This window comes from Ochotona curzoniae, unplaced genomic scaffold, assembly GCF_017591425.1.
Source record: "Ochotona curzoniae isolate NIBS_2020 unplaced genomic scaffold, NIBS_Ocur_1.0 contig_2210, whole genome shotgun sequence".
In the NCBI taxonomy this organism is placed as follows: Eukaryota; Metazoa; Chordata; class Mammalia; order Lagomorpha; family Ochotonidae; genus Ochotona; species Ochotona curzoniae.
The window spans coordinates 10,996,646-11,010,000 of record NW_024465369.1 but is presented as its reverse complement, the minus strand read 5'-3'; the positions used below and the strand labels follow the sequence as shown (position 1 = coordinate 11,010,000).

The following is a 13,355-nucleotide window of genomic DNA, read 5'->3' as shown; positions in this document are numbered from 1 at the left end:
AATGGATGGTTCTAGAGGAAGTTTGAAGTCGGGTAACTGCAAAATGTTTAGGAAATATTGTTGCAGTTTATTTATTCTGTGTGTTTTTAACAAACCATTCCAGTATACCTTGGCAGTTCCTGACTTTACATCTTCTTGGGCTCTGAGAGTTGTGTAACCTTTCAGAGGAAGGTGATAGACACAATATCTATTTACACAAGGACACATTTCCCCTTTCTTTATATTCCGTTTACTCAAGGTTTTATTTCCAAGGTCTCATTACTATAAAACTTAAAGTTAGACAAGGTCTGCCCTCATGTCAGATAAAAAAAAATACCAAAACAATTTCTGACGAATTGGAAGCTTATTATTTCATACTTCCAGGCTTTAAATAAATTACAGTTATTTTCACATTCCTCCGAAATATCCTGCAGGCGTGATAATGAGCATTATTTTTCTATATAGCCTCTTAATACTTCCTTTGTGATGACTGATAGAAAGTGGTTGGATGATCATGGGTTCCAATAATTAGAAACTCTTCTAACATCTTTTTTTTTTCCTTGTGATATATTGTTGGAAAACATATATTCCCTTGATATATTTAATAAATCATTGTGGAATTGTTGGCAAATAGAAACACAATGTTTTAAAAAGTATCTGTGGCTAGCAATTGTTTGGGGATCTTCCCTCAGCAAGCCATCACTCTTGGCTCACTGATGAAGGTGCTGGTAAACATTTTCAGCCATCAAAGGAATTAGTGACTGTGTTCTGTAGCCTAGATTAGCTAAGTATTACATTCTTGGAGTGCAAGGATGTTGTAGACCAAAAAAAAAAAAAAGAAAAAGGATGCTGCAAAAGAAATTCTAAAGGACAGAAATTGCAACTACAAAAACGAATGAAGGGTGAGGTGGGGAGCCTGTGTTTGAAATATCAATACAATGACAAGTTTGCTCTGGTAGGAGTTAAGTCAGGTCTTCAAAACCATCATGAGTCCTAGATATAACAGGAAAACATGAATAGGTTTACTTTTGTAAATAAATAAACAAAAGTCAAATTTTTGAGAAAGCGTAAATTTCACTCAGAACATTGTGGCTTTGAACAATAACTGAGTTTGCTATTAAGAACACTCCCACCAGTATCTGTTGCCAAGTTCTTGCTTTTACTCTGAAACTCCCACTGATGTTAATATGTTCTATGTGAAGGAAGTTATTAGGAGGGGAAATTGTATAACTACAGTATCATTACCTGGAAAAGGACACTTACCCAGAGCTACCATGGATCCATGGAAATTGGACACACCACCCTTTTTAAAATCATAGCCACCTGGAATTTGGGAACATCTCCCTATTTCACAAGAATCTGTAAGAACTTTCTGAGGGGTGAGCTACTGCTCTCTTCCCAAGATGCTCCTGGAGCCGGGAAGTAAGGGCTGTGTTGGAACAGGCCTCTCCCCACTAAAGCCATGGCATTGCAGAAATTCCCCTGTCATTTCACTTAATATGCATATTTTTTACATAGCTAATCTGAAATGGAAACATTTTTATCCCTATACTCAAAACTGCTTTTGTTTTATCAGCTGACATTTTACAACTCATTAATTTATAATGCGGGTTTAATGCCTTCGAATGTTCCTGGGATAAAAAATTAAAGTGACCAAGCTAGTTTGTAGAACGGCTGACTGTAGTGTGTTAATTGTTGTTCCTTTGCAACGATGTTCCATACCAGATACTAGTCTATCTGGATATTTCAAATTGGTGGGGGCTCTTCCTCCTAGCGTTAGTTCATCTAGTAAACCCAAGTGATAGGTAAATTATTCGTATTTGCAAATCAAGAAGTTAAGGTTCCTGTATTTCAATGACACGTGCGAAAACTCTGTTTTCCCCGACACTGGGTCCCCGTTGTGAACCAAGAAACGGAACCTTGAATTTAGTCCTGTGATCTTCACCTGCCCCAGTGCAGTAGTAACAAGTTAGCTGTAATAAAGAAGGGATGCTGATGATCAGTCTTCCCTGGAAAAATGGGCTCTTGAAAAAGAGCCGATCCTGTCTTCAGAAGTACATCCCTAGAAAGCAAAATTTGCGGGGAACAGGGAGAAATAAAAGCAAATTTTCAGGTGAGAAGTCTTAGAAAGTCCTCCCAACACTCCCAGCACACACCCGACAAGGCCTTTACTCCACTGACTCAAACATAAATGAGCTGCAGACATCTAAGCGTAAGAGACTTAGGAAACCAGATGACTCATACAGTTTCAAAGGACTTCCTTTAAACTTGAAGGCATATTATCAGCAGAGAAAAAAAATTTTTTTTTTTAACTTTCTCTGTTTTAATCGGACAGGCAGAGAGATGAGAGACGGAGAGCTCCCATCTGCTGATTCACTCCCCACATGCCTGTTCACAGCCTGGGCCCAGCTGGGACGAGAGCCAGGAACACAAGGCGCGTCTCTCAAGTGGCAGGAGCCCAACCACAGAGGCCTTCTCCACTGCCTCCTAGGGTTTGCAAGAGTGAGAACCTCCGTCAGGATTCAGAGCTGGGAATCAAACTTGTGTCCTGATGTGAGGTAGAGGTGGCTGAATGCCCACGCTAACACAAGCATCTTAAGAATGAGATTAGTTAGATGTCTGCCTCATTGTCTCCTAATGTGAGCGTGCAAGTTGAGGACACTAATTTTGTTAAAGTTTTTGTTCGTTTGTTTGAAAGGCTGAGTTATAGAAAGAGAAGGAGAGACAGAGAGAAAGATCCTCCATCTGCTAGTTTGCTCCCCAGTGGCCACCATGGCCAGAGCTGGGCTGGTTCAAAGCCAGGAGACAGGAATTGCATCTGAGTCTCTCACACAGGGGCAAGGGCCCAAGGTCTTTCTCAGATCATGATGGACCGCTACCAAAACTGTGACATATACACATTGCTACCACACATCACAGCAGCAGACCAAAAAAAAAAAATTACTCTGGTCCCATCGCTGTTATTATTTCAAGGATAGTTACTAGTTCCATAACCTTGCATTGGGCTTTTAGACTTCACAAGTTGCTGTTGTACATACAATTTTCACAGGCTCCTGGTACAACCTCATTTATTATGATGATTATTATTATTATTAACCACTTATAACAAGTTTCTTTGGGTGATGGGCCGAGGCCATACAGCTGCTTACATACTGGTGCTAGGAGAAGGCTACTCTTCAAACTCATGATTCTGTGAACTGCCTCTTTATTTCTATTGTTTCCAAACTATTGCAGGAAACATGGGTGTATTGTTAGATCCTGATAATTGATCAAATTGGTAGGCTTCTATAACTCAAATTAAGGGGATCCATGAAAGTAACAATCATCAAAACAATTTAAAATTAAACAATCATGTCCATTTTGTGCCATGAAAATCCCAAAAAGTCCCAGGGATTTCCCTTCTCTTGTTCTGAATATGTGGAGTTTAAATTTAGATTGCATTCTTCTCTGGGAATTTGTATTATTGTGTATGTTTTTGTGTGACTGTCATAGCTGGAAGACATGGTTTCTGAGCTGGCTTTGGCACTAATTGTTCCTGTAGCCTTTGGCCACTCATTTGACCTCACTGTACCCTGTATTGCCTCTTTTGTAACAGATCAAAGGTTGTATTCAAGTGTCCCTCTAACAGTACCCTTTATATGATTGTTTTTCTCCATATAAATTATAAACTTCCTCAGGTGAGCCTCACACCTGCTGTTATCTTCTGGCACATTTCAGATATTTAATAAATGCGTGCTGATAGTGTTGAGACACTTATTGGCACACTTAACATGAGTGAAGTTATAGGAAATCATTATTGACCGCCTTATGAACAGTTAACTGTCTATAATCTGCATATATAATTTTCCTTTACATCAATATAACTTCTGCTTCTCCTGAAGAGGAAGGAGTGCCCCTTTACATCAGCTCTTTTACATGTTAATGCATTAGCAACTGATATCTTATTTGTGCTATAACTGACAGAATAATGTAGAAAAGGCACGTAAGTAGGAAAAGGGGTTAGTTAGGTAACATTGTATAGGGCATCTTCAAAACAACAGTTCTGGTATTTCAAATGTCAAGCTAATTATCAGCAATGTTTAAATGCAATAATAGGCCATCTTTGCAGAAGCTGAAATCTTCTAGCAGGTATGGACACTATAAAAATGTCACATTTTGCCACTATTCTCTTACGTGTCAGCAGAATACAAAAATCTGAAAACAAAAGTTATGTCTGTGGAAAATAAAGAGAAACCATTACTTGTTTGGCATATGACTGCAAAATTAATTGTCATAGTGATACAATTTACAGAGTTGTTATTGGAAAGAAGAATAGCGGGATTTCATATAACGTAATCTGATGAAGTGAAAATAATGCTTATTACAGATAAACTTTGAAGCCATTTAAATATAAGCTTTTGGTAATGTACATTCAGACATATCTTTCCAGACCCATTTGCTATAAAGCAAATTTAAGTATCAGCTTTATACCCTTTGGTAACCCCATATTACACATACAGTTTTACAGAAAATGAAACTTTAATATGATTCTACATAAAATGCATAAAATGATGAGCCATGCCAATAATTCATATGCACTTCATATGCAAATAGTTTTATCTTATCCATCAATTATCATGTAAACATGGTATCACATGGCAAATTTCCCTGTAATACAGTACAGTACCTGTATATAATTACGGGTGTATTTTGCCAATGCAACTGTTACACAGAATCGTAATTAATTCCTCTGAAGATTACTGCGAGAGTTTTGGATACTGATGCTGTTTTTGGACATTTATTACTGCTCTTTAGTTGGCTTTTTGCTGTGCCTCAGAGACAGATGTAAAATTAGTGTCTATTTTGAGCCAGGAAACAGTACATCTCTCCCCTTGTTTATTGAATTGCAGAAAGGAATTCTTTGGGCTCCCACTTCTTTGTGGTTTTGAAGTAAGCGTCTGTTTTCATGCCAGCCATGTAGCTGCGATATGTGTATAAAACTTTGCTGAAATGCATGTAAAGAAGAGGAAGGATTGATCTAACATAAGGATTAACTCGAACTCTGCTACATTATGTAGGATGGTCTATGCTTTTGGATGCGGAAATAAAAAGTGTGAATCATAAATTCAAAGAAAAGCCTTGTTCTAATGCATTCTGCCCAATGACCCTCATTTAACACCAGTATATGTTGGTTATTATGCGAATTGGAATCCCCTCTCTGCAAAGACAAAGCTGGGATATGTCACTAAGATCTTTTAGGCCAATGGTGATGATGGTGACAAAGGATCAAAACAAGAACAAATGGGAGCATGAACCTGTTTTGAAGTCCTAATGTAAATGCAGTTAAATTCAACTTGCCTTGGTTGTGACAATTTACTCGACACTTGCACTAGGCAAACTATTCACTGGATTTGAGATGAAAACTTCAAGGAAATCCGGGGGATTTTGAAGTGGGAGTATGGGGTGAGGAAGCAGGAAGTGCCATGTCCCTGTCAGTAGATTTAATTTTGATTGCCAGAGGTCAGCCAGCAGGAGCAGCATTCAGTGATCTCATTTGAATTTGGATATAAAAACCGAGTTCATTATAAATTGCTTTACCTGATTCACCAAAATGGTGGGGAGGGGCAGAGGCTGGGTGATACCTCAGTGTAATAGCTTGTGCGAATGGATATCCTAGTTAACACAGCTCTGGAAAAGATGGCATACCGCTTCTGTAAGTGAACTTGACAGCAGTTATTTATTTGCTTTAAAAGTATTTACTACTATTTGTGAGCACGAACCCTAAAGGTTGTGCAGTATTGTTGGCCTGTGAAGGTGATGGATGCTGTACTCCTGACCCTATATGGTGAGACATGACTTCATTGCTTGTTTAGATTGTTCTGATATTTGGGACTCCTCAAGGGCCGTTCATAAATCATTTATATTTTTTTTTTTTTTGCACAAGAAAATATTTCAATTGTATTGCTGCAGGAACACTCATGTGTCACATGGGATATTGTGGTCCATGTAGAAAAAAACCTTAAAAGGCATGTTTTTTTTTTTCCAGGATAAAGGCCTTTTAATGCCTGTCCAGCCTTAGATAATTTTATTCACTCCTTCTGGACCTTTCTTTATTCCTCCTGTGCCCAGAGATCAGTTTTTAGGAGGTGGGTTGAAAGCTTCCCAGGCCTTAGGAGCTTTTGTTGTCCTACCCCCCACTCTCCCACCCCACTCTCAGTGTTCAGAAAATTTGTAAAGAATCTTCTGCTTGTTGCTAAGAAATGGTTAAATCTCAGTCACCAGGAAAAAAAAAAAAAACACATTATTGATTGTGCTAAGGTATATCTGGACCACACAGCTAGAGCAGGGATGTTAGAATATCTCTCTTTTTGTAGATCTGAGGGCATTACCCAGCCTGAACTTGCCTAAGCCCTTGTGGTCGCACCTCCTGAAAAGGTTTTGTTTCCCCCGTCAATTGGTATTCAAACCAGGTCAGCAGATTCTGTTTGCCCGGCTCCGCTGCCGTTTTCATTTTAATTTGCACCTGTTGTGCAGTTGTTCGGAAGGCAAGTGCAGACCCGCGGATTATACAAAGATCATATTATGAGCAGATATGCACGGTGTAATCTTTTTGTCCCCAGCCTCACATGACAAAAAAAATCTCTCTCTTTTTGTTCCTTTTTTACTCCCTGGGAACCTGTCAAAGCAAACAGATATGACTGACTAAAATTTGTAACTAGACATGTTTCCAGAATTCTCCAAAAGCATTATGAACCTGACACACAATCCTTTTCATTTTTTTCCTCCTTTTCTGCCACTTTTGTATAATCCAATAGCCGGCAAGAGCCACTTGAGATAGCTCAGTTGATAACTTAGCGGAGGATTGCTTTATTAGGCGCAGAGAAATCAAAATGAACCTGAAAATTGTTTGCACTTTTTTTTCCACGGGCTTTTTTTTTTTTTCCTCTTCTCTCTCTCTCCCTCTTGTTCCCATGATGTCATGGTTCTAACTTGTTTTTTTGTGTGTGTTTCTGGAGAGTTGGGTTAACAGTTCTTGGCAATCCTGTGTGTGCGTAACGGCTGGTGTGTTTCTCTAGCTGAGCTAATGCCCCGTGTTTATTACTCTAATCTTTCTTGTCTGGTGGTAAAGTGGACAATTTATGTACTAGCATGTAGGCCGAGAGCCTGTGAGGGCTGACTAATTCAGAAACAGCCACCTTCAATTGAGTTCACAGACCTTATTTACAGGCTGTCTATTTTAAGAAAAGCTACTGAGCATTGCTGGGGCTGAGGGCTGCAAAAGCAACCCGCGGGTTTCTTGTGAGTTATTTTAACATTTGTGTTGCTCTTGCCTGTGTCACTTTGAAATCTTCTGTAATTATGGCACTATGAAGACATCTCAATAGTAGTATTAATGGCCCAGAAGATATGGCTTTTCCTCATTTTCTGCTTAAAATATTGAGATATAAATGGCCTTAGCACATGACGGTTGACGTAGAAGCAAAAGTGAACATTTCTGATTGAGCAGGTTTGGGTATGTGTTTGTGTATTTGGATAAATAGATGAACGTGGTGTGTGTGTGTGTGTACTGTTACTAGCAGTGAAACCACAATTAATATAGTGAAGTCATCTTGTATTTGTGGTACAACATTATATAGTAAGCACTTCATGTCACTAAGTTAATGAAATTGCCCGTTGTAGATCTATTTTGTAAGTTTTTGCAGAGTATTACAAGTGCTTCATGCAATTTGGCTCCTTCATTTGTAAAATAAGTATATTTTGAGTATCTGTGACTCTGTTGCTTTTTAAAATTTCCCATTTTTTTTAGTAAAAAAAATTTTTAAGTCAGAAAAAGCACCCTAGCTGTAATTAAGTTAGAATAAAAAATGCTAAAACATGAAGGCTATTAATTATATTTTCCTGACATGGTTGAGTAATTCAGTTGTGAAAATATTAATTATTTTCCATTTAACTAAACAATTAGGGGGGACTGATATTTTGCAACAGGGTGTTTAGACAGCGTGTGTCTTGTGTTTCTTCTACAGTGGTGAATTATGACAATGTAGTGGACACAGGTTCTGAAACAGATGAGGAAGACAAGCTGCACATCGCTGAGGATGACGGTATTGCTAACCCCCTGGACCAGGAGACAAGTCCAGTTAGCATGCCCAACCATGAATCCTCCCCACACGTGAGCCAAGCTCTGTTGCCAAGAGAGGAAGAGGACGATGAAATAAGGGAGGGTGGAGTGGAACATACCTGGCACAGCAACGAGATTCTCCAAGCCTCTGTAGATGGTCCAGGTAAGTGTCTCAAATGAATTAGTCCCTCCCTATGCTGGCTTCACCTGATGTGTTCTGCCTACTGGAACTTCTACAATGAAATAATTAAAATATTTCTTCCCATCACACTGGCAGAAGAGAGATACCAGAGCTGGTGACAGATTATAAAGTGATAGTAGTATTATCACATTACAGCACTAACATCTTAGAAAGGGGTTGAATTTCAGTTTGATGCAAGTTGAGTATGAACTAGACTTTCATCACGGAACATGAAGTATTTGCACCACATTTACAGTGTGCAAATTATATAACATGATCAATATCTACACCTTCCTGACAGAAAATGTAAGCAAACATAAAAACTCACAACATATGCATATAATATAACAGCAACGTTTTAGGTGGACACCATGGAGCAGTCCAAACCAAGCTACCTTAAGCTGTCAGCTAAATGTAGTTTCATTGTCTGTCTGACACCTCCTATTGTAAATCAACTATGTAATAATCCCCTTTCCTTAAGTGTGAATGTGATTTCACACCTTTACCTGGTCAGGTAGCTCTCTTATTATTTAACAGCTAAGTACTTGATAATGATCTTGCTGTTTGGCGGGATTCTCAAGGGAATTTAAAAAAAAAATGAAAGGTACAAGGTCAACTATAATAAAAACAACAAAAATTGTGTTCAACCCAAAACTTAGATGCCACTGTGCAAATAGAAATGTCTAGGTCTTAAGTTCACTTGCGATGGAACATCACCATGTTGTAAAATGATTCATAAAATACAGGAAATCTTATTCCTATTCATTCCTTCTATTCATGTTTTGTGATAAGATGATTTGTAAAAATTCTTTGTAATTATCCCCTGTAGTGGAGACCTACTTGGCTCCCTCAGCTCCAGTCCAGGACCCAGGGAGAGCTATCATTATTTACCTCACCTTGTTTTCTCTCTGATAACCTGAGTAACAGTGACACTTTTATAAATAGGTGGGGTGGGGTGGGGGGAAGGAGTCTACCTACCTGCTATTTTGATGCCGTGGGCAGAATGATTGCTGGGGATTCTGGAAAGAGGATTTAAAAAAAAAAAAAGCACTTCCACCACTAAAGAAAATTGAACATGAAAGAAAAAAGAGAAAAAAAGAAAAACCGATGGCAGTTTGAGTGGAGTGTGTTTGTTTTCCGTTTTCCTAGCACACCGTGCCAAGTTCTGTACTCTGTTTCCAATTTTGCTTTCGGTGAAGGTTTCTCGAATCTCAGCAATCCCACGCATAAACATTTATCGTTATATCCATTAAGACTTAAGGTTTTAGATTTTCAACTATGAGGGAGAACTCAGCCAAAGATGCTTGAAAGATAAATACGTTTAATTAGGGGCAGAGGATGATCATTAAAGGAAGTCTGACTGCTGCAGAAGTCATTAACAATCTTAAATGAAATTTTTATTTTTATGATAGCCATTTACATGTATAATAAGAGCCAATGATTCTTGGGAGCAGTGTGACAGAAACAGAGTGTGGCGAGAACTCATGTAAGACATACTATTTAAATGAGCTGGTGTTAGCTATTCATATTTGTTAATGAACTAGATATGCAGGGCTATAAGAATGAATGTTCTGATGCTTTAAATTTTAATATCTAGAAATCAAGAGTAAGGACCAATTACTAGAATTTCCAACCTTAAAGGAATAATTAATAATGATATAACAAATGTACAACCCCAAACTTCTTTAAAAAAAAAAGTTTAATTTCAAAAATTAAGATCAATAGTTGAAAAGCAGCCAAAGCAGCAATGTCTGGTTGTAGTAGTTACTAATGGTAGAAGCTTTTTGTGTTGGTCATGGATCATAATTCTAAATGTTTTAATATGGAATAATCCATAGAATGCCTTGCAGACCCTGTTATCACCTGTAGTTAATGGTGCCTGGGATACAAATGAACAGGCTGTTCTGTGCTCTTACCTTTATGGTAAATAAACTAGCATTCTGGAGTCACAATAATTAAATAAAATGTAAATCCCTAATCTCATTTGGCTATTTGGACCAAGAAAGTTACCGGGCTATTACCTGTCTAGTTCTAATGATTAGTAATGATTTATTGTTCTTTTTTTTTTTATTGTTCTAAAAGTACTCTGATGTGGTGCCTTGATGTCTAATGAAAAGAAATTGGTCTTAAAAAGCGACTCATTGTTTATCCTGACTCTTAGATAACACGCTTTTCTTCTGATAAAATATTTTTCTTATTTATTGTTCAAAACACACAATATAGACAATAACTCTAAATTTGGTGCTGTTTTATTTAGTAGTGTTTTATCCCGGTGCCTGGCTGTCTGCAGTCATACCTCAGCACATAGCTTTACTCTGAGATAAGCCCCCTCTCCTTTGCTCTTTCTCCCATGCTTGCTGTAGTTTGTCTGCAGGATGCAGGTTTTGAACTGAAGAGCGCAGTGGAGTTCTTACTGTGCCCTTCCGGTTCCAGCACAATCAAAGTTTTGTGTTTGGAATTGTCCTTGACATTCTTTCGTCCCACAATGGGGTGGACACAGTGTGCTGGAAGCCATGACATCATTATCATTGACACAGACTTAAATAAATCACCTGCGTCTTGGCCTCTTTCTGCTTATTCAAGGATTCCTCATCTTAAGGAAGAAAGTGCTCTTTATTTTTACAAACCTTCATCCCAAGGGTGACTGGAAAATGCAAACTTTTACAAGTGTTTTAAAAATAAATATACCATGTGGTTTTAGATGCAGTATGCTGAGTCAGAAGTGTCTTGGAAAATGCTTAAGATTAGGCATGAGGCAGAAAGATAGCCAGGATTACCATGAATTCAGAGAAGATACTCAAGAACACCGTATCATTATAGCCTACTGAATGGAAACTCATTGGAAAACTAATTAAATAGGCATCTATGTATCTGAGCCTGAAAAGGCTCAGAAGCTGTTTGGTATTTAAAGAGAGACAGAGAGAGAGAGACTGATGCTCAGTAAATCAAAGCAAAATACATTCTAGGTAAAAGTGGCCCCACTTCATCTGTTGTGTCTGAAACATCGTAGTTGCACAATCTTTGGGAAGAGGAATGGCAGCAGAATGAGCGCATAGAATGCAGCACACGCACAGCTCTAACACATTTGTGGACTGAGCTTATATTAATTTGGGAAACAACCACCCACTGTAACTTCTCTTTACTTTTTCATAAGAAAATGACAATGAGGAAGGAAGTGCAGCAACAATCTTGAACATTACCACTATTATGCAAAAAAAAAAATGCTGTTAACTGTTTTCCCCTCAGTGACTTGATGTGCTCTCAGATGGAAAACTTATGATTCTTGTGACTCTTGGCTACCAGAAATCACATGAGATGAGCGAGCAAGAAAGACACAAAAGCTATATTTATATCTAGTACTGAACTTCTCAGAAATACCTTAATTTAATTCCTTGCAGAGGCTGATAAAAATACCAGATGAGGGAGCCTTTCAAACGATCAATTATTACAATTGACAACACAAATTGCTACATATTGAACTTCTAAATGTTTTATGCAAAATGTCCCTATGAAAATATTCCTTAAATAAAAGTCCAGGGCCAGAAGTGAATTTCAAGTGAATTTCATCCTTTAAATAAGTATTATTTGAATGATCTATTATGAGCTATGGCATTAAATTAGCACCTAAATACATCTGTGTATTTTACCTTAAGTTGATAAATAGTGCCCAGTTCTGATGCCACAAACAGTCATGCTGGAGGACCCTGGAAAATGAATCTATAATAATTAATAAAAGCCCTTGTTCTACCAAAGTAAACTAGGAAAAGCAAAGCATGATCTGGATACATTTAAGACTTCACAGAATGAAATTTTAAAGTTCCTGTTGTTTCAAGTGATATTATTGTCAGAAGTATTCATCTTGCCTAACGTTTGCTTTCGTTAGTGTTGTTATTGTCACAATGAAATAAATGGTTAGAAGTTCAACTTAAAAGATTTTTACTTGTCAGCTGTGCTGCTCTGTTCTGCTCTGCTACCTGTGCCTGGGCCTTGTAGGCACAAAACTCCAAGACTTCTCCTATTTTTCAAACAATCTCTTATTTTAAACTATTGCAGTTTTGGAAAATGCTCTTTATTGATCTATGAATCTTTGACTTCAATGGAACACATATTCGTGCTCTTCAGAATAGTGAGCTATTATTTTACTTACATATTTTTCCTCAAATAGCGACGGCAATTATCTAGTAGGGTATAAATGATATGGAGAAGAGACATTTATGGAATGATTGGGAAAGGAACAAGCTGGAGACCTCACATTTTAATATCTAACATTAAGGTTTTTATAAATTATGCTTGCATCAGTTAGTGCCAACATAGCTATCCCAAAGATAACAGAATATATGAACATAAAATCAAAAATCCTGATTTGCCACTTAAGCATCCACAGTTAGCAGAGGCATAGCAGCTAGCAGGCCTGTTCGTAAGTACAAATACTTAGTTGCTTTTGACTCTTATTGAAAAAATAATATCTTCCCCCTGTTTGTCACTAGATCTGCCACCAGAAGAAAAGCCCTTCGTTTGCTCCAAATAAGCACCTCTGTTTTTCACAGCTTGCAGTAACGCTTAAAGTAAATAAGTTCTTGTGCAGCTAGCACTATTGGATTCATTCAAATGCCTGAACAAAGCTATTGTTTAGAGGTTTACAACAAGCCTTTTCTGTTTCCTTTAAAAGAATCTTTCTTTTTCCTGTACTTGGCATGCTTAGTACAGTAAGCCTTTCTACAATTTTTAAATGCTAAAGATGATTTTTCCCCACAGAAGAAATGAAGGATGACTATGACACTATGGGGCCAGAAGCCACGATCCAGGCCACCGTGAACAATGGTACAGGTAAGTTATGGTTAGCACACTAACATCGTATGAGCCCTGTGTCATATGGATTTAGTGAGTCAGGGAAGCAAACTCTTGCCCATCCATCTGTATCTCCATGATTTGACAAGCAAGTCAGACTTCACAGGTCTCTGGTTTTGTTTCAAATCAGAATTCTCTATGTTTGAGCATTTTATTAATCAACTGTATCTTTCATTCTTATTCCCCTAATTTGCCTCTAAAGCTCAGTATGAATGGATTCTTTCACAGCATGAGTTGGGTGCATTTCTA

The 13,355-nt window shown here is 37.9% G+C and overlaps 1 protein-coding gene across 8 annotated transcripts in view; it reads left to right on the top strand.

Moving 5' to 3' along the window:
- ZEB2 (zinc finger E-box binding homeobox 2) overlaps positions 1 to 13,355 on the top strand; it is a 133,055-nt gene that overhangs the window by 81,058 nt on the left and 38,642 nt on the right. For 6 of the 8 annotated variants that reach the window (XM_040971539.1, XM_040971540.1, XM_040971535.1 and 3 more), the window contains 2 exons: positions 7,983 to 8,240; positions 13,014 to 13,085. In XM_040971539.1, coding sequence (XP_040827473.1) covers positions 7,983 to 8,240; positions 13,014 to 13,085 — 330 coding nt within the window. The remainder of the gene's footprint in view (positions 1 to 7,982; positions 8,241 to 13,013; positions 13,086 to 13,355) is intronic. The other 2 variants (XM_040971541.1, XM_040971536.1) reach the window with 1 other exon arrangement.